The 21,966-nt window shown below is 40.3% G+C and overlaps 1 protein-coding gene and 2 non-coding genes across 3 annotated transcripts; 2 read left to right on the top strand and 1 right to left on the bottom strand.

Annotated features, from left to right (window-relative positions):
• Window positions 1–6,544: 6,544 nt before the first annotated feature.
• LOC130977785 (small nucleolar RNA R71) lies at window positions 6,545–6,648 on the bottom strand. Its single transcript, XR_009085461.1, has one exon. It is a non-coding gene; the product is annotated as a small nucleolar RNA R71 (small nucleolar RNA).
• Window positions 6,649–10,903: 4,255 nt separating this feature from the next.
• On the top strand, window positions 10,904–11,365 carry LOC130975432 (uncharacterized). The gene has a single exon (XM_057900231.1). It carries the CDS (start codon window positions 10,904–10,906, stop codon window positions 11,363–11,365), a length of 462 nt encoding a protein of 153 aa, XP_057756214.1.
• A 10,381-nt stretch (window positions 11,366–21,746) lies between these two features.
• On the top strand, window positions 21,747–21,854 carry LOC130978227 (small nucleolar RNA R71). Its single transcript, XR_009085882.1, has one exon. It is a non-coding gene; the product is annotated as a small nucleolar RNA R71 (small nucleolar RNA).
• The last annotated feature ends 112 nt before the right edge of the window (window positions 21,855–21,966 follow it).

A 21,966-nucleotide genomic window follows, 5' to 3' on the forward strand; every position in this document is an offset into this window, starting at 1 on the left:
TTAATTGCTGTTTTCAAAATTTTTTTTTACTAATTGATTCAGTTCTCAATTTGCTTTGATATCATTTTCCTTTAGATTTTCGAATTTTTTTTACTTTATTTTCCTTTTGTTTTATTTTATTTTATTTTAATTTCTTTTTCGATTATTTCAAAAAATAAAAAATAAAAAAATAAAAATAAACAAAATTTATCTCTTTGCAATCATTATCATTTCCCTTTTGTCCACTATGGACTTAAGTGGAATTGATCAGTCCAAAAGGACTCTGGGGTCATATGCTAGCCCCATCACAGCTGCATATGGGAGTAGCATCTGCACACCTCCCATCAAAGCAAGCAGCTTTGAGCTAAATCCTCAACTCATTATCATAGTGCAGCAAAATTGTCAGTATTCCGGTCTTCCACAGGAAGAACCTACTGAGTTTCTGGCACAGTTCTTACAAATTGCTGACACAGTACATGATAAAGAGGTAGATCAGGATGTCTACAGACTATTACTGTTTCCATTTGCTGTAAAAGATCAAGCTAAAAGGTGGTTGAATAACCAACCTACAGCAAGCATAAAGACATGGAAACAGTTATCGGACAAATTCCTGAATCATTTTTACCCTCCAAAGAGGATGACACAGCTAAGGCTGGACATCCAAGGCTTTAAACAAGAGGATAATGAATCCCTTTACAATGCCTGGGAGAGGTATAGAGGTATGCTAAGGAAATGTCCCTCTGAAATGTTTTCAGAGTGGGTACAGTTAGACATTTTCTACTATGGGCTTACAGAAAAAGCTCAGATGTCTTTAGACCACTCAGCTGGTGGATCTATACACATGAGGAAGACAATTGAAGAAGCTCAAGAGCTTATAGACACTGTTGCTAGAAACCAATACTTATATTCTAGCAATGAGTTCGTTCCAAAGGAGGAAGTCATGACAGTAGTCAATGACCCTCATCCTCAAGAACAAATAATTGAGCTTAATCAACAACTTCTCCTGATGACAGAACAGTTAGCAGAATTTAAAGAGATGCTCCATGAAACTAAAGTTGCTAATAAGAGCATAGAACTACAGTTGAATCAAGCAAAACAGCAAATATCTAAACAGATAACAGAGGAGTGTCAAGCAGTTCAATTGAGGAGTGGGAAGACCTTGAATAACACTGCTCAAAAGAGCAAAAAGCCAAACAAGGAACAAATGACAGAGGACAACCAAACCACTGTTCAAAATCCCTCTGAGGACAGTAAGAGCCCAGAGAGGAATTTTATTGGCGTTCAAACGCCAGAAAGGGAAGGAAAACTGGCGTTAAACGCCCATTCCTTGCCCAGTTCTGGCGTTCAAACGCCAGAAAAGGGGGAAAAGTTGGCGTTAAACGCCCAATTTCCACCCAATCCTGGCGTTCAAACGCCAAGGGAAGATCAGACACCTGAGAATGCTGACAGTAATCCCTCTAAAAAGGCTTCTTCAACCACTTCTGTAAGGAATAAACCTGCAGCATCTAAGGTTGAAGAATATCAAGCCAAGATGCCTTATCCTCAGAAACTCCGCAAAGCGGAACAGGATAAGCAATTTGCCCGCTTTGCAGACTATTTAAGGACTCTTGAAATAAAGATTCCGTTTGCAGAGGCACTTGAGCAAATACCTTCTTATGCTAAATTCATGAAGGAAATCCTAAGTCATAAGAAGGATTGGAGAGAAACTGAAAAAGTATTTCTCACTGAAGAATGCAGTGCAGTCATTCTAAAAAGCTTACCAGAAAAGCTTCAAGATCCTGGAAGCTTTCTGATACCATGCACATTAGAAGGCACTTGCACCAAGACAGCTTTATGTGATCTTGGAGCAAGCATCAATCTAATACCTGCATCCACTATCAGAAAGCTTGGGTTGATTGGAGAAGTCAAACCAACCAGGATATGCCTTCAACTTGCTGATGGCTCCATTAAACACCCATCAGGCATAATAGAGGACATGATTGTCAAGGTTGGGCCATTTGCCTTTCCAACTGACTTTGTTGTGCTGGAAATGGAGGAGCACAAGAGTGCAACTCTCATCCTAGGAAGACCTTTCCTAGCAACTGGACGAACTCTCATTGATGTACAAAAAGGGGAAGTAACCTTGAGAGTCAATGAGGATGAGTTCAAGTTGAATGCTGTAAAAGCTATGCAGCATCCAGACACACCAAATGACTGCATGGGCGCTGACATTATTGACTCTCTGGTAGAAGAGATCAATATGGATGAAGGCCTAGAATCAGAGCTTGAAGACATCTTCAAAGATGCTCAACCTGATCAAGAAGAATCAGAGGAGGCAAGGGAATTTTCGAAAATTCCTCAGGAAGAGGATAAGCCTCCTAAGCCTGAACTCAAACCACTACCACCATCCCTGAAATATGCATTTCTGGGAGAGGGTGACACTTTTCCAGTGATTATAAGCTCTGCTTTAAATTCACAGGAAGAGGAAGCACTAATTCAAGTGCTAAGGACACACAAGACAGCTCTTGGGTGGTCCATAAGTGACCTTAAGGGCATTAGCCCAGCTAGATGCATGCACAAGATCCTATTGGAGGATAATGCTAAACCAGTGGTCCAACCACAGAGGAGGCTAAATCCAGCCATGAAGGAAGTGGTGCAGAAAGAGGTCACTAAATTACTAGAGGTTGGGATTATTTATCCTATTTCTGATAGCCCCTGGGTGAGCCCTGTCCAAGTTGTTCCCAAAAAGGGAGGCATGACAGTGGTTCATAATGAAAAAAATGAACTGGTTCCTACAAGGACAGTCACAGGGTGGCGCATGTGTATTGATTACAGAAGGCTCAACACAGCCACCAGAAAGGATCATTTTCCTTTACCATTCATAGACCAAATGCTAGAAAGACTAGCTGGCCATGATTATTACTGCTTTTTGGATGGCTATTCAGGCTACAACCAAATTGCAGTAGATCCTCAGGACCAAGAGAAAACAGCATTCACTTGCCCTTCTGGCGTGTTTGCCTATAGGAGGATGCCTTTTGGTCTGTGCAATGCACCTGCAACCTTTTAAAGGTGCATGCTCTCTATCTTCTCAGATATAGTAGAGAAATTTCTGGAAGTCTTCATGGATGACTTCTCAGTATATGGAGACTCATTCAGCTCCTGTCTTAACCACCTATCACTTGTCTTGAAAAGGTGCCAAGAGACTAACCTGGTTTTAAACTGGGAGAAATGTCACTTTATGGTGACTGAAGGAATTGTCCTTGGACACAAAATTTCAAGCAGGGGAATAGAGGTGGATAAGGCAAAGGTAGAGGTAATTGAAAAATTACCACCACCTGCCAATGTTAAGGCAATCAGAAGCTTTCTGGGGCATGCAGGGTTTTATAGAAGGTTTATAAAGGATTTTTCGAAAATTGCAAAACCTTTGAGTAACCTGTTAGCTGCTGACACACCATTCGTGTTTGACACACAATGTCTGCAGGCATTTGAGACCCTGAAAGCTAAGCTGGTCACAGCACCAGTCATCTCTGCACCAGATTGGGCATTACCATTTGAATTGATGTGTGATGCCAGTGATCATGCCATTGGTGCAGTGTTGGGTGATGCCAAGGCATCTTAGGCTAGTTTCACTAGCATTTTTCTGTTAGTTTTAGTTGTTTTATGCAATTTCTTGAGCTTAAAGTAACCAAGAATGGTTAAATGAACAACAAAGTAATGAATCATCCAAACATTATGATTTTGATGCAAATTCCATGAGTTTTTAGTGATATTACTTGAATGCTATGAATGGATGATTTCTCATGAAATTTTGCAAGACTTTGATGCAATTGTTTGGATGATTTCAGGGAAGAGAGGCTAGGCAAGGAAGCAACAAAATCAATAAAGGAAGCTTGAATATCAAATGGGACGTTTAAGCTCCAGTTTAAGGTTAAACTGGAGCTTAAACGCCAGAATCATGAGAAAGGAGGAAATGCTGTAACTGGCGTTTAACCTCCAGTTTAACCTTAAACTGGAAGTTAAACGCCAGAATGAGAAAGAGCACTAAGGAGCATTCCACGTTTAACCTCCAGTTTGACCTCAAACTGGAGGTTAAACGCCAGAATGAGAATTGAACTAAGGGAGGCACAAAAGCATTTCCACGTTTAACCTCCAGTTTAACCTCAAACTGGAGGTTAAACGTGTTCGACACTTTCTTTTCTCACCAAGAAGCATTCCACGTTTAACCTCCAGTTTGACCTCAAACTGGAGGTTAAACGCAAGAAGTAGGAAAAGCACCAGGAGCATTTCCACGTTTAAGCTCCAGTTTAAGCTTAAACTGGAGCTTAAACGTGTTATATGGAACAGCTTGACCATGCCTTCTTCAAACATAAATAACTTGAGCTACAAAACTCCAAATGAGGTGATTCAAAATGCATTGGAAAGAAGACATCTAGAGCTTTCCAAGCATATATGGCATGCATGGTGGATACTAAAAATTGAGGGAGAAAACAGCCCCGTAATGTGCATAGAAGAGCATAGTACCAACATGCAATCAGGCCAGCTGACCTCTTCACCTTCCATGGAGCATAACTTGAGCTATAGAGATCCAATTGAGGTGCTTCCAGTTGCGTTAGAAAGCTGACATCCATAGCTTTCCAACGAGAATTGGATCACAGCCGCATCAGGATTATGGACCATAAGCTTAAAGCAAAAGGAATTCAAGGAAAGGCCTCAAAGCCCAAGAAACACAACAGAAGCTCAATTTAGAAAGTGTATAAATAGGATAGAATTTAAGTTAGTTAGCACTTTTTTTACACTCTGGAACTTTTTATCATTTTTGCTAGTTTTCACTCTTTGGAATTGAATTCAGAGCTATGACTCACTAAACCCCTTTCATTGGGTTAGGGAGCTCTATTGTAATTCAATGAATCAATAATAGTTTTTATCTTCTTCTTCAATCTTTTCTCTTGAATTTTGTTAGAAAGCTTCTCGATCTAATTCCATTGGGTAGTTGTCTTGGGAAAGAAACTACCCATAATTGGAATCCTTCGGAACCTTGGGAAAGGAATGATGGATTCATGCTAGAGAAGCTTTCTCACAGTGAATTGGATTGGGGTTTGGATGGATATTGTGACATGTAATCCTACCAAATTGTGGTTCATGAAACTGTGTGGTATAATCAGTGATCGAGCATCATCTCTTCTTATGAACATTTAAACCAAGGGATTGGGAATTTGTTTGTTTTTAGAGAGAATTGGTGAGCCAAGGGATTGGGATCCAATCATATAAGATTGCCAAGCAAAATTCAATGAATGCATTGGTTGAGGAAGAGATAAAATGTTTTGATTCGGAGATCTCAATATCTCCTAACACCCAATGAACTCCCCATCTCTGATCTACACTTTCTATTTACATTCTGCACTTTCAATTCATGCAATCACCCCAATTCCCTTTTAATTTCAGCAATTTAATTTCTCGCACTTTCATTCTTGCAATTTAAGATTCTGTCATTTCCATTCCTTGCAATTTACATTTCCCGCCAAATTTACTTTATGCAATTCACCTCCAATTCTTGATTCCGCTCAACTAACCAAACTTCTAGTTCGAATTGCTCATTCAACCAATCCTTGTGGGATTCGACCTCACTCTATTGTGAGTTTTTACTTGACGATAACCGGTGCACTTGCCGGAAGGAATTTTGCCGTTTGTGCAATTTCCTAAATCGTAGCTATACCCAGTTATAGCACATCAAGTTTATGGCGCCGTTGCCGGGGATTGGTTTTCGATTGACAATTCTCAAATTGGAAGTTAACTAGATTGAGCATTTTTTTGTTTTGTTAATTTACTTGTTGAATTTTAATTTCTGCACTCTGTTATTTGCTTTTCTTTCTTTATGCCTTTAATTTCAAGCAACTAACTCACTGACCCACTAACTATTTGAATTAATTCCTCACTGCTCTAACCATACTCTTCCATTAACCAAGAGTATTCCACTTGTTTGTTGCTTGTGGTGTGTTCTTGTATGACAGGTAGAAGAGGAGAGACATCAACTCCTCCATATACCGAACCAGAGAGGACCCTTCATAGACTTAGAAGGGAAGCAAGAGAAAAGAGAGTATTGAGAGAGGAAGAATCTGAAGGAGAATCTGAGGACAACTTTGAGGAAGCTCTAGATCTCAACATGGATAGAGAATTTCACAACCATGAGAGGGCTGATGGAAACAATGCCATTCCTGAGAGGAGGGTTCTTGGTTCATACATAAACCCAACCTCTGGGAATTGTGGTAGCAGCATTCAGAAACCACCCATTCAGGCCAATAATTTTGAACTCAAACCACAGCTAATATCACTGGTGGAGAACCATTGTTCATTTGGTGGGAGTGCTAATGAAGATCCAAACCAACATCTCACCAAATTCCTGAGAATTTGCGACACTGTGAAGTCCAATGGAGTCCAGGACGATGCCTATAAACTGCTCTTGTTCCCATTCTCACTTAGGGACAAGGCAGCTAAGTGGCTGGAATCATTCCCAAGGGACAGCCTAACAACCTGGGATGAGGTGGAGAGCAAGTTTCTGGCACGTTTCTACCCCCCATAAAAGGTCAATAGGCTTCGATCTGAGGTTCAGACTTTTAGACAACAAGATGGTGAGACACTCTACGAGGCATGGGAGAGGTTCAAAGAATTGACAAGGAAATGTCCACCAAACATGTTCCCTGAGTGGGTGCAATTGCATATTTTCTATGATGGACTTTCTTATGAATCAAGGAAGGCTGTAGACCATTCATCAGGAGGTTCATTGAACAGGAAAAAGACTGTGGAAGAAGCCATTGAAGTGATTGAGACAGTGGCTGAGAATGAGTACTACTATGCTTCAGAGAGACACAACACTAAGGGAGTCATGGAGCTGAACCATGTTGATACAATTCTAGCCCAAAACAAGGTGTTTGCCAAGCAACTAGCAGAGCTCACAAGGAAATTGGACTCAAAGCAAGTGGCTGCAATACACACACAAGATCAAGAGGAAGTAAGCATTGAAGGAGGTGATTGGGAAGAGGCCAACTATGTGGGAAACCAACAAAGGCAATCATATGATCCACATTCCAACACTTACAACGCAGGATGGAAAAACCACCCAAACTTTGGGTGGGAAAACCAGCAAACCCAACCACAAAACCACAAACCTTACAACCACAACCAACACAACAATTCCACATACCAAAACTCCAACCAAAGATCATACCAAGCCACACAAAACACTTACTCCCAACCACCATATCATGGCCAAAATAATCAACCTGACCAATCCAATCCGAACCAACAATTTCAAGATCAATTAAACAGGATAGAAAGAATGCTTTCAACCATGAGTCAAGACATAACCGAATTGAAAGCCTTTAGGGAAGAAGTAAATTCCAACTTGCAAAACCAAGGAGCTGCCATCCAGAAGCTAGAAAATCAAATTCTGTATTTGTCTAAGCAAACCCCTGGGCCAAGCAATTCTCATGCTGCCAAGGCTATTGCAAGGGAAGAATGTAAGGCCATAACCCTCAGAAGTGGAAAGAAGCTAAAGGAGATCTCAAAGGAAACCACAGAAGATGAAGCAAAGGAAAATGTGAGAGACAAGGAATAGGGACAATCTTTGACACCGTGTTCAACAAAAGAAAAAGAAAAAGAGGTCCTGAAGCCTTATACACCCAAAGTACCATATCCTCAACGTTTGATGAAAGTTGAAAAGGATGGCCAATTCTCCAGATTCTTGGAGATTTTCAAGAAGCTTCAAATCAACATTCCGTTTGCTGAGGCAATAGAACAAATGCCACTCTATGCAAAATTCTTAAAGGAATTAATGACCAAGAAGAGAAGCTGGAAAAATGAAGAAACGGTGTTGTTGACTGAAGAATGCAGTGCCATCATTCAACACAAATTGCCTCTGAAATTGAAGGATCCAGGCAGTTTCCAAATCCCCTGTATCATAGGGGAAGTCATGGTGGAGAAGGCCTTGTGTGACTTAGGGGCCAGTATCAATTTGATGACTCTAACAATGATGAGAAGAATGAAGATTGAGGAAGCCAAACCAACAAGAATGGCCCTCCAATTGGCAGATCGAACCTTTAAATTCCCTCATGGAATAGTTGAGGATTTGTTGGTGAAAGTGGGAGATTTCATATTTCCTGCTGATTTTGTGGTGTTAGATATGGAGGAAGAAGCCAAAGCTTCAATCATTCTGGGAAGACCCTTCCTGGCTACTGCTGGAGCCATCATAGATGTCCAAAAGGGTGAACTCACTCTTAGACTACATGATGAGAAATTGGTGTTTAATGTATTCAAGGCAATGAGCTATCCATCAGAATCACTAAAGGAATGCATGAGGGTGGATGTAGTGGACATTGCAGTACAAGAAACCCTTGAGGAAACAACAAAAGAAGTGGCAGAGGAGGAGTTCACCAAGGATATGGAAGTTAGTGACATCAAGGCTGCTGAAACAACCATGCCAAGCATGCCAGAAAGAGTGAAAGAGGAGAAGGAAGCACCAAAACCTGAGCTCAAAGCATTGCCCCCTAATCTCAAGTATGCATACTTGGGTAGTGATGAGAGCTATCCTGTTATCATTAGCTCTGCCCTGAGCCAAGAACAGGAAGAAGAATTGATCAAGGTGCTACAAACTCATCAAGATGCCATTGGATGGACCCTAGCTGATTTGAAGGGGATAAGTTCATCCATATGCATGCATAAAATCTTGTTAGAAGAAGATGCTAGACCCTCCATTCAAGCTCAGAGAAGATTGAATCCCGTCATGAAAGAAGTGGTACAAAAGGAGGTCATGAAGTTATGGCAGGCAGGGGTAATCTACCCCATTTCGGATAGCCCATGGGTTAGTCCCATCCATGTAGTTCCCAAGAAAGGTGGCATAACTGTGGTACCAAACGAGAGGAACGAACTCATACCCACAAGAACTGTCACTGGGTGGAGGATGTGCATAGACTACAGGAAGCTCAATGAAGCCACCAGAAAAGATCATTTCCCACTCCCATTTATGGATCAGATGCTTGAAAGGCTTGCAGGACATGCTTACTATTGCTTTCTGGATGGATACTCAGGCTATAATCAGATAGTAGTTGATCCAAGAGATCAAGAGAAAACATCATTTGTTTGTCCATATGGAGTATTTGCGTATAGACGCATGCCCTTTGGATTGTGCAATGCACCTGCAACTTTCCAAAGGTGCATGCTGTCCATCTTTTCGGACATGATCGAAAAGTTTATTGAAGTTTTCATGGATGATTTTTCTGTGTTTGGAAATTCCTTTCCTAGCTGCCTACACCACCTTGCCTTGGTGCTTAAGAGATGCCAAGAGACCAACCTAGTAATAAACTGGGAAAAGTGTCATTTCATGGTCACAGAAGGAATAGTCCTTGGCCACAAAGTCTCCAATAGAGGCATTGAGGTGGACAAGGCTAAGGTAGAACTCATTGAAAAACTACCTCCACCAAGTAATGTCAAGGCAGTTAGGAGTTTTTTGGGACACGCTGGCTTTTACAGAAGGTTTATTAGAGACTTTTCTAAAATAGCCAAACCTTTGAGTAACTTGCTTGTCTCTGATACACCCTTTGTATTTGATGAAAATTGCATGCTAGCCTATGAACTTTTGAAGCAAAAACTTTCCTCTGCACCTATCATTGCCCCACCTGATTGGAACTTACCTTTTGAACTGATGTGTGATGCATCAGACCTTGCTATTGGGGCAGTGTTAGGACAAAGGAAAGACAATTTGGTACATGTGATTTATTATGCTAGTAAGGTCTTGAATGATAACCAAAGGAATTATACAACCACTGAAAAATAACTCTTGGCAATAGTCTTTGCATTTGACAAATTTAGATCCTATCTCATTGGATCTAAAGTCATTGTTTTCACTGATCATTCAGCTTTAAAATACTTACTTGCTAAACAAGAATCCAAACCAAGACTTATTAGATGGGTTCTTTTGTTGCAGGAATTTGACATTGAAATCAAAGACAAGAAGGGTGTAGAGAACAAGGTGGCAGACCATTTATCAAGGATACCATGTGAAGAAGGAAGCACACAAAGCACACATATAAATGAATGCTTTCCTGATGAACAACTCATGATAATTCACAAAGCACCCTGGTTTGCAGACATAGCAAACTTCAAAGCCACTGGGAGTTTGCCGTTGGAATTTAACAAGCATCAAAGGAAGAAATTGGTAAATGATGCCAAATACTTCATATGGGACGAACCATACTTGTTCAAAAAATGTTCTGATGGCTTACTCAGAAGATGCATATCAGAGGAAGAAGGAAGGGAAGTTTTATGGGACTGCCATGGTTCCACTTATGGAGGACATTTTGCAGGAGAAAGAACAGCAGCTAAGGTGTTGCAGTGTGGATTTTATTGGCCCACTATCTTCAAAGATGCAAAGGAACTAGTGAAGCGCTGCCATGAATGCCAGAAAGCGGGGAACCTACCAAGAAGAAATGAAATGCCACAACAATTCATTCTGGAACTTGAATTGTTTGATGTATGGGGGATAGATTTCATGGGACCCTTCCCCACCTCATACTCAAATAATTACATTCTTGTAGCAGTAGACTATGTCTCCAAGTGGGTTGAAGCAATAGCAACCCCAACCAATGATAATAAGGTAGTCATGAACTTCCTCAGAAAACACATTTTTTGCCGTTTTGGGGTTCCAAGAGCAATCATCAGTGATGGAGGAAGCCACTTCTGTAACAAACCATTAGAGGCATTGCTTCTAAAATATGGAGTCAAACACAAGGTAGCCACACCATACCATCCACAGACAAGTGGGCAAGCCGAAATATCTAATAGGGAGCTCAAAAGAATCCTGGAAAAGACTGTGGGAACTTCAAGGAAGGACTGGTCGATTAAGCTAGATGATGCTCTTTGGGCATATAGGACAGCTTTCAAAACACCAATTGGAATGTCTCCTTACCAACTAGTATATGGAAAGGCTTGCCATTTGCCACTGGAGTTGGAACACAAGGCATTCTGGGCGTTGAAACTCTTGAACTTGGATAGCAAAGCTGCTGGAGAAAGAAGGATGTTGCAAATTCAAGAGTTGGAAGAATTCAGAGCTGAAGCTTATGAGAATGCCAAAATTTACAAAGAAAGAGCAAAGAAGAAGCATGACAGCAACATAGCCCCAAGGAAATTTGAAGAGGGACAAAAAGTATTGCTCTACAATTCTAGGCTGAAGCTATTCCCAGGGAAGCTAAAATCAAGGTGGTCTGGGCCATTCCTTGTCACCAAGGTCTCCCAATATGGACAAGTAGAAATCATGGAAGAAAAGTCACAACGAACCTTCACTGTGAATGGTCAAAGACTCAAACATTACTTGGGAGATGTGGATGAAAAGGACAAGGTTAAATATCACCTCAACTGAGGAAGACAACCGTCAAGCTAGTGACGTTAAAGAAGCGCTTGTTGGGAGGCAACCCAACCTGAGGTAATACTCCTTTACTGTTTCTTTTATTTGTTTCAATAAAAAGGTGAAGTAGTTTCTGTGCATTGCAAGGAATTAAGTTTGGTGTTTCACACCAAACAATGAATTTGTGGATCAATAATTCAAAGGGGAATGTGTGACTCTAAGTTTGGTGTTCCACCATACAGATTAACTGAACATAACAACCTTTGAATTATATGAAAGGAACAACCATTCTAAGCAACACAGAAATGCTTAAAATCCTTAGCAGCAACTTCATTCCAAAGAGAATTCAAGGATTCAAAGAGCAGAGGAGTAAGTAGGAGACTAAGTTTGGTGTTCACACACCAACTTAAGACTCAGACACTTGCCCATATATAGTGAGCTAACCATTCAAGTGCTTGAGAAACAAGCAACTTCATCACTCTTTGCAGGAAGGGAAACAAGGATCTTAGAAAGAACATGATGCAACAACTAGTAGAAGAAGGAGAAATCAAATTGTTTCCTAGCAACAAAGAGAAAACAAGAAATTTCACAAGGTGGTGTTGTTCCTTGACCTTTCTTTAAAAGGCAAACAAAAGCATGCTTGTTCTGGTTTAAACTGAAATTGTTGAATCTTTCTGGAAAGTGAAGTTTTTAGTATGTTTGTTTATTTATTGCTTTGAATAAAGTAAATGCCTAGATGTTTGGATATAACTCACCTTCTTAAACAAATGCTTGCCATGCTTGTTCTGTTTCCAAAAATAAAAGAAAAGTTTGAACAAAAGTAACTTGGCTCAATTAGTGACAAATCAAGTAGAATTAAGTGGTGGTATGCATGCTTGATTGTTTAGTTAGCTCACTGGAAATTGAGTGTAGAATTATCATTTTTTGTGAAGAAGTTGAATGCTGTCTATGGATCTTGATGAATGAATGTCTTTGGCCATGACAAAGAAAGAAAAAGAAGAAGAAAAAGCCACTGAAAAGGGCAACCAAAAAGCAAAAGAATTAAGAAAATAATGCAAGGCACCAATGGTTTGAACTTTTGAGACATATGCCTGTGGTGTTTATGTACTAGGATCTGTTTGGATGAATAGGTTCTGTGGAGTGTTTCAACACTTGGTAACTTGGGTTAACTAACCCGGGATTATCGACCAAAAGTCCATTATCAAGAGCAACCTAGCTACAAAACATTTAGTTACACAAAGAGGTGCTGGGCACCAATGTCTCAAGAAGAAATGTGAACTAAAATGCCTGTAGTGGATATGTGTAATGCACTGATAAGAAAAAAAAGAAAATGCCAAAGGCTTGTGCAACACATGACACTGAGCAAACAAGGAGCAAAAGAGCTCTAAGAAAAAGAAAAACAAAGAAAGAAAAAGTGCCAAGGACATGAGAATAACAAGAGGCCATAGCAGTGTTTGATGGATGCAATGAAAAAGTGATGATTCTACCTGATAAGAATGAAAAAGTGATGCTGCAACTTTCTGCATAAAACCCTTCTGATGAACTTCAAATGCTTGCTAATATAGCCAATGTAATTGCTTTTTGTTTCATACTTTCTTCTCAAATATCTCAGGACTTGCTTAGGGACAAGCAAGTATTAAGTTTGGTGTTGTGATGCCAAGGCATCTTAGGCTAGTTTCACTAGCATTTTTCTGTTAGTTTTAGTTGTTTTATGCATTTTCTTGAGCTTAAAGTAACCAAGAATGGTTAAATGAACAACAAAGTAATGAATCATCCAAACATTATGATTTTGATGCAAATTCCATGAGTTTTTAGTGATATTACTTGAATGCTATGAATGGATGATTTCTCATGAAATTTTGCAAGACTTTGATGCAATTATTTGGATGATTTCAGGGAAGAGAGGCTAGGCAAGGAAGCAACAAAATCAATAAAGGAAGCTTGAATATCAAATGGGACGTTTAAGCTCCAGTTTAAGGTTAAACTGGAGCTTAAACGCCAGAATCATGAGAAAGGAGGAAATGCTGTAACTGGCGTTTAACCTCCAGTTTAACCTTAAACTGGAAGTTAAACGCCAGAATGAGAAAGAGCACTAAGGAGCATTCCACGTTTAACCTCCAGTTTGACCTCAAACTGGAGGTTAAACGCCAGAATGAGAATTGAACTAAGGGAGGCACAAAAGCATTTCCACGTTTAACCTCCAGTTTAACCTCAAACTGGAGGTTAAACGTGTTCGACACTTTCTTTTCTCACCAAGAAGCATTCCACGTTTAACCTCCAGTTTGACCTCAAACTGGAGGTTAAACGCAAGAAGTAGGAAAAGCACCAGGACCATTTCCACGTTTAAGCTCCAGTTTAAGCTTAAACTGGAGCTTAAACGTGTTATATGGAACAGCTTGACCATGCCTTCTTCAAACATAAATAACTTGAGCTACAAAACTCCAAATGAGGTGATTCAAAATGCATTGGAAAGAAGACATCTAGAGCTTTCCAAGCATATATGGCATGCATGGTGGATACTAAAAATTGAGGGAGAAAACAGCCCCGTAATGTGCATAGAAGAGCATAGTACCAACATGCAATCAGGCCAGCTGACCTCTTCACCTTCCATGGAGCATAACTTGAGCTATAGAGATCCAATTGAGGTGCTTCCAGTTGCGTTAGAAAGCTGACATCCATAGCTTTCCAACGAGAATTGGATCACAGCCGCATCAGGATTATGGACCATAAGCTTAAAGCAAAAGGAATTCAAGGAAAGGCCTCAAAGCCCAAGAAACACAACAGAAGCTCAATTTAGAAAGTGTATAAATAGGATAGAATTTAAGTTAGTTAGCACTTTTTTTACACTCTGGAACTTTTTATCATTTTTGCTAGTTTTCACTCTTTGGAATTGAATTCAGAGCTATGACTCACTAAACCCCTTTCATTGGGTTAGGGAGCTCTATTGTAATTCAATGAATCAATAATAGTTTTTATCTTCTTCTTCAATCTTTTCTCTTGAATTTTTAGAAAGCTTCTCGATCTAATTCCATTGGGTAGTTGTCTTGGGAAAGAAACTACCCATAATTGGAATCCTTCGGAACCTTGGGAAAGGAATGATGGATTCATGCTAGAGAAGCTTTCTCACAGTGAATTGGATTGGGGTTTGGATGGATATTGTGACATGTAATCCTACCAAATTGTGGTTCATGAAACTGTGTGGTATAATCAGTGATCGAGCATCATCTCTTCTTATGAACATTTAAACCAAGGGATTGGGAATTTGTTTGTTTTTAGAGAGAATTGGTGAGCCAAGGGATTGGGATCCAATCATATAAGATTGCCAAGCAAAATTCAATGAATGCATTGGTTGAGGAAGAGATAAAATGTTTTGATTCGGAGATCTCAATATCTCCTAACACCCAATGAACTCCCCATCTCTGATCTACACTTTCTATTTACATTCTGCACTTTCAATTCATGCAATCACCCCAATTCCCTTTTAATTTCAGCAATTTAATTTCTCGCACTTTCATTCTTGCAATTTAAGATTCTGTCATTTCCATTCCTTGCAATTTACATTTCCCGCCAAATTTACTTTATGCAATTCACCTCCAATTCTTGATTCCGCTCAACTAACCAAACTTCTAGTTCGAATTGCTCATTCAACCAATCCTTGTGGGATTCGACCTCACTCTATTGTGAGTTTTTACTTGACGATAACCGGTGCACTTGCCGGAAGGAATTTTGCCGTTTGTGCAATTTCCTAAATCGTAGCTATACCCAGTTATAACACATCATTGGGACAGAGGCATAACAAACTTCTGCATGTCATTTATTATGCTAGCCGTGTTCTAAATGATGCACAGAAGAATTACACAACCACAGAAAAAGAATTACTTGCAGTGGTCTATGCCATTGACAAGTTTAGATCCTACCTAGTGGGATCAAAGGTGATTGTGTACACTGACCATGCTGCTCTTAAATACTTACTCACAAAGCAGGATTCAAAACCCAAGCTTATAAGATGGGTGTTGCTTCTGCAAGAGTTTGATATAGAAATAAGAGACAGAAAAGGGACAGAGAACCAAGTAGCAGATCATCTGTCCCGAATAGAACCAGTAGCTGGGGCGTCCCTCCCTTCTATTGAGATCTCTGAGACTTTCCCAGATGAGCAACTCTTTGCCATTCAGGAAGCTCCATGGTTTGCAGATATTGCAAACTATAAAGCTGTGAGGTTCATACCCAAGGAGTACAGCAGAGTGCAAAGAAAGAAATTAATTTCAGATGCCAAGTACTACCTCTGGGATGAACCATATCTCTTTAAGAGATGTGCTGACGGAGTGATCCGCAGATGTGTACCCAGAGAAGAAGCACGAAGGATCCTATGGCACTGCCATGGATCACAGTATGGAGGACATTTTGGAAGTGAGCGAACAGCCACTAAAGTTCTCCAGTGCGGCTTCTACTGGCCTACCCTCTATAAAGATTCCCGAGAGTTTGTGCGTAACTGTGACAGTTGCCAAAGAGCTGGTAACCTGCCTCACGGATATGCCATGCCTCAGCAGGGGATATTAGAGATAGAATTGTTTGATGTATGGGGAATTGATTTCATGGGACCATTCCCACCATCATACTTAAACACTTACATTCTGGTGGCAGTGGACTATGTATCTAAGTGGGTAGAAGCAATTGCTACACCCACTAATGATACCAAGACCGTGCTCAAATTTCTCCAGAAACACATTTTCAGCAGATTTAGTGTTCCCAGAGTACTAATCAGTGATGGGGGCTCTCATTTCTGCAACAAACAGCTATACTCTGCTATGGTTAGATATGGAATTAGCCATAAAGTGGCAACTCCGTATCATCTACAGACAAATGGGCAAGCTGAAGTCTCTAACAGAGAGCTAAAAAGAATCCTAGAACGGACTGTGATAGCCCGAAGAAAGGATTGGGCAAAGAGCTTGGATGATGCTCTGTGGGCATACAGAACAGCATTCAAGACTCCTATAGGGACCTCTCCATACCAACTGGTGTATGGGAAGGCCTGTCATTTGCCTGTGGAACTGGAACACAAAGCCTACTGGGCAACCAGATTCCTAAACATGGATGCACAGTTAGCTGGTGAAAAAAGATTACTCCAGTTAAATGAGCTAGAGGAGTTCAGACTCAATGCCTTTGAAAATGCAAAAATTTATAAGGAAAAGGCAAAGAAATGGCATGACAAGAAGTTGTCAACCAGAGTCTTTAAGCCAGGACAAAAGGTTCTGCTTTTTAACTCTAGGCTCAAATTGTTTCCAGGAAAACTCAAATCCCGGTGGAGGGGTCCGTATGTGATTACAGGAGTCTCACCATATAGGTATGTTGAGCTTCAGGATATTGATTCTGACAAAAAGTTCATTGTTAATGGACAGAGAATCAAGCATTATCTTGAAGGAAATTTTGAGCAGGAATGCTCAAAACTGAGACTTGAGTGATTCTCAGTGAAGGTCCAGCTAAAGACAGTAAAGAAGCGCTTGCTGGGAGGCAACCCAGTCATTGGAAGGTTGTATGAATTGTTCTTACAGAGGCAAGTATCAAAAATGAAGGAATTCACAGAGTTACAGAAGGATTCAGCTCAAAAAAGCAGAGAAAATGAGCTCACTGGCGAAAAAACGCCAGTAAGGGGCATTTTGGGCGTTAAACGCCAGAATGGGCACCATTCTGGGCGTTTAACGCCAGTAATGGTACCATTTTGGGCGTTAAACGCCAGAATGGGTACCATTCTGGGCGTTTAACGCCAGGTGTGCAGCATCCTGGGCGTTCAGAAAAACGCCCAGTAATAAAGACTTTCTAGCGTTTAACGCCAGCCAGGGCACCTGGCTGGGCGTTAAACGCCCAAAAGGGGCAACAAATGGGCGTTAAACGCCAGAATGGGTGCCATTCTGGGCGTTTAACGCCAGCAAGGTGGGGGACCACAATTTTGTTTTCAAATCAAATTTTTTCAAACGTTCCTTTTCTTACCCATACTTTTCTACAAAATCACACTTCAATCATTCATCATTCACTTTCAAATCTTCAAAAATGAAAACCATTTTTCAAATTTATTTCAAATCAATTACAAACATTGTTCAAAAATTTCACCCTTTTCTCAATTTCTTTTCATATCTTCTCAAATCTCCTTTCAAATTCCTCTTTTTTTTCGAAAACTCCCCTCCCCACCTTATAAATACACGTTTGTTCCCCCTCTTTCAACCACACCATTCGAATTTCCTCTTCCTCCCCCTCTCTTCTCTCTTTTCTTTTGCTTGAGGACAAGCAAACCTCTAAGTTTGGTGTGCTTTTCCGTGATCACTAAGCCAAGATTCATCAATATCATGGCTCCTAAGGGAAAACAAAACAATTTAAGAGGCAAGAAAGAGAATAATCCAAAGAATCTTTGGAATCAAGAGAAGTTCTTAACCAAAGAACATGAAGACCATTATCACAAAATAATGGGTCTGAGGTCAGTGATCCCGGAAGTTAAGTTTGATCTGAAAGAAGATGAATATCAGGGGATCCAAGAGCAAATTCGAAACAGAGGATGGGAAGTTCTAACCAATCCTGAGACAAAGGTTGGAAGGAACATGGTTCAGGAATTCTACTCAAATCTGTGGCTGACAGATAAGCAGAGAATGACTGGAACTGCTTACCATACCTACAGAACTATGGTCAGAGGGAAAGTTATGTACTTCTATCTGGACAAAATAAGAGAAATCTTCAAACTACCTCAACTGCAAGATGATCCTGACTCCTTTAATAGGAGGATGGTGAGAGTAGATAAAGGGTTAGATCAAGTTCTAGAGGACATATGCCTCCCTGGAACTAAGTGGATAACCAATTCAAAGGGTGTCCCAAACCAACTCAAGAGGGGAGACCTCAAGCCAATTGCAAGAGGTTGGCTAGACTTCATTGGGCGTTCCATATTGCCCACTAGCAACCGTTCTGAGGTCACCATTAAGAGGGCAGTGATGATTCATTGCATTATGCTTGGAAAAGAAGTGGAGGTCCATCATGTAATTGCTTGTGAGATTTACACAATTGCAAATAAAAATTCCACTGAAGCCAAACTAGCTTACCCAAGCTTAATCTCTTTGCTCTGTAAAGAGGCTGGGGTGAAGATGGGAATAGATGAATTCATACCCATTGAACACCCAATCACCAAGAAGTCAATGGAAGGACAAGTGCAAGACAACTCTATCAAAAGGAGGGCGCAGGAGTTCCTCCCTGAATTTCCTGAAATTGGCTACTGGGCCAGCCTGGAAGCATCTATCACCAAGTTGCAAGAGACTATGGAGCAACTTAAGGAAGAACAGCAGAATCAGAACTGCATGCTCTGCAAATTGCTGAAGGAACAAGAGAAGCAGGGGCGTGAAATCCAAGAGATGAAACGCCAAAAGCTCTCCTCTCAAGCTGAGGGAGCATCCACTTCTCAAAATCAAGGTTGTTGAGTCCTAACTCTGTGAAAACCTCTATCATTAGGAGCCTATTTTTCCGTTTTTTCTTTTGTTTTCTATTCTTATTTTTATTTTATTTTTATCTTATATCTATATTTGAGTCTTGTTCTTAATTCATAATTAATAAAATTGAAATTTATGCCTTAAAGTTATGAATGTCCTATGAATCCATCACCTCTCTTAAATGAAAAATGCTTTAATCACAAAAGAACAAGAAGTACAGGATTTCAAAATTTATCTCTGAAACTAGTTGAATTAGTTTGATGTGGTGACAATACTTTTTGTTTTCTGAATGAATGCTTGAACAGTGCATATGTCTCTTGAATTTGTTATTTTAAGAATGTTAAAATTGTTGGCTCTTGAAAGAATGATGGAAAAGGAGAACTGTTATTGAGGATCTGAAAAATCATTAAATTGATTCTTGAAGCAAGAAAAAGCAGTGAATACAAAAAAAAATTTCGAAAAAAAAAAGGAGAGAAAAGAAAAAGAAAAAGAAAGAAATAAAGTTGTGAACCAAGGCAAAAAGAGTGTGCTTAAGAACCCTGGACACCTCTAATTGGGGACTTTAGCAAAGCTGAGTCACAATCTAAAAAGGTTCACCCAATTATGTGTCTGTGGCATGAATGTATCCGGTGGTAATACTGGAAGACAGAGTGCTTTGGGCCACAGCCAAGACTCATACACTACCTATGTTCAAGAATCAATATACTTAACTAGGAGAATCAATAACACTATCTGAGTTCTGAGTTCTCATAGATGCCAATCATTCTGAACTTCAAAGGATAGAGTGAGATGCCAAAACTGTTCGGAGGCAAAAAGCTACTAGTCCCGCTCATCTAATTGGAGCTATGTTTCTTTGATATTTTGGAGTCTATAGTATATTCTCTTCTTTTTATCCTATTTTGATTTTCAGTTGCTTGGGGACAAGCAACAATTTAAGTTTGGTGTTGTGATGAGCGGATAATTTATACGCTTTTTGGCATTGTTTTTAGTATGTTTTTAGTATGATCTAGTTAGTTTTTAGTGTATTTTTGTTAGTTTTTAGTTAAAATTCACTTTTCTGGACTTTACTATGAGTTTGTGTGTTTTTCTGTGATTTCAGGTATTTTCTGACTGAAATTGAAGGTTCTGAGCAAAAATCTGATCCAGAGACTGAAAAGGACTGCAGATGCTGTTGGATTCTGACCTCCCTGCACTCGAAGTGGATTTTCTGGAGCTACAGAAGCCCAATTAGCGCGCTCTCAACGGCGTTGGAACGTAGACATCCTGGGCTTTCCAGCAATATATGATAGTCCATACTTTGCCCAAGATTTGATAGCCCAAACCGGCGAAGCAATTCGGCCTCAGAAATTCCAGCGTTAAACGCCGGAACTGGCATAAAATTTGGAGTTAAACGCCCAAACTGGCATGAAAGCTGGCGTTTAACTCCAGAAAAGGTCTCTACACGAAATTGCTTCATTGCTCAGCCCAAGCACACACCAAGTGGGCCCGGAAGTGGATTTTTCTGTCATTTACTCATTTCTGTAAAACCTTAGGTGACTAGTCTACTATTAATAGGATCTTTTGACATTGTATCAGTACCTTATGACCTCATGACATTTTTACACGTTTCATTGTGTACATTCCACGGTATGAGTCTCTAAACCCCATGGTTGGGGGTGAGGAGCTCTGCTGTGTCTTGATGGATTAATGCAATTACTACTGTTTCTTATTCAATCATGCTTGCTTCCATTCTAAGATAACACTTGTTCTTAACCCGGATGAATGTGATGATCCATGACAATCATCATCATTCTCACTTATGAACGTGTGCTTGACAACCACCTCCGTTCTACCTTCGATTGAGTAGTTATCTCTTGGATTCTTTAATCGGAATCTTCGTGGTATAAGCTAGAACCGATGGCGGCATTCAAGAGAATCCGGAAGGTCTAAACCTTGTCTGTGGTATTCTGAGTAGGATTCAATGACTGAATGACTGTGACGTGCTTCAAACTCCTGAGGGCGGGGCGTTAGTGACAGACGCAAAAGAATCACTGGATTCTATTCCGGCCTGATTGAGAACCGACAGATGGATAGCCGTGTCGTGACAGGGTGCGTTGAACATTTCCAATGAGAGGATGGGAGGTAGCCACTGACAACGGTGAAACCCTACATACAGCTTGCCATGGAAGGAGCCTTGCGTGTTTGTTGAAGAAGACAGTAGGAAAGCAGAGATTCAGAAGATGGAGCATCTCCAAACCTCAGCCTATTCTCCATTACTGCAATACAAGTAACCATTTCATGTTCTTTTGCTTTTCACAATCAATCCTGATAATTTCTGATATCCTGACTAAGATTTACAAGATAACCATAGCTTGCTTCAAGCCGACAATCTCCGTGGGATCGACCCTTGCTCACGCAAGGTATTACTTGGACGACCCAGTGCACTTGCTGGTTAGTTGTGCGGGATTGCAAAAGTGTGATTGCAATTTCGTGCACCAAGGTCTCTGTTGATCCTTCCATGAGAGATTTGGATGATTTCTCCATGAAGAATTATAGGTATTTCCATAGGGTTCTCCCAGGTAATTCACCTCTTCTATTGAAGGGTTCTCAGGATCATAAGCTTCTTCTTCAGATGAAGCATCCTTAGTACTGCCTGGTGCATTTTGCATTCCAGCCAGACTTTGAGAAATTAAATTGACTTGCTGAGTCAATATTTTGTTCTGAGCCAATATGGCATTCAAAGTATCAATCTCAAGAACTCCTTTCTTCTGATTTGTCCCATTGTTCACAGGATTCCTTTCAGAAGTGTACATGAATTGGTTATTCATTTCAATTAGTTCTTGAGCTTCTGTAGGCGTCTTCTTCAAATGAAGAGATCCTCCAGCAGAGCTATCCAAAGACATCTTGGACAGTTCAGACAGACCATCATAGAAGATACCTATGATGCTCCATTCAGAAAGCATGTCAGAAGGACACTTTCTGATCAATTGTTTGTATCTTTCCCAAGCTTCATAGAAGGATTCTCCTTCCTTCTGTCTGAAGGTTTGGACTTTCACTCTAAGCTTACTCAATTTTTGAGGTGGAAAGAACTTTGCCAAGAAGGCATTGACTAGCTTTTCCCAAGAGTTCAGGCTTTCTTTAGGTTGTGAGTCCAACCATATCCTAGCTCTGTCTCTT

This window comes from Arachis stenosperma, chromosome 4 (assembly GCF_014773155.1).
Source record: "Arachis stenosperma cultivar V10309 chromosome 4, arast.V10309.gnm1.PFL2, whole genome shotgun sequence".
Taxonomy (NCBI): Eukaryota; Viridiplantae; Streptophyta; class Magnoliopsida; order Fabales; family Fabaceae; genus Arachis; species Arachis stenosperma.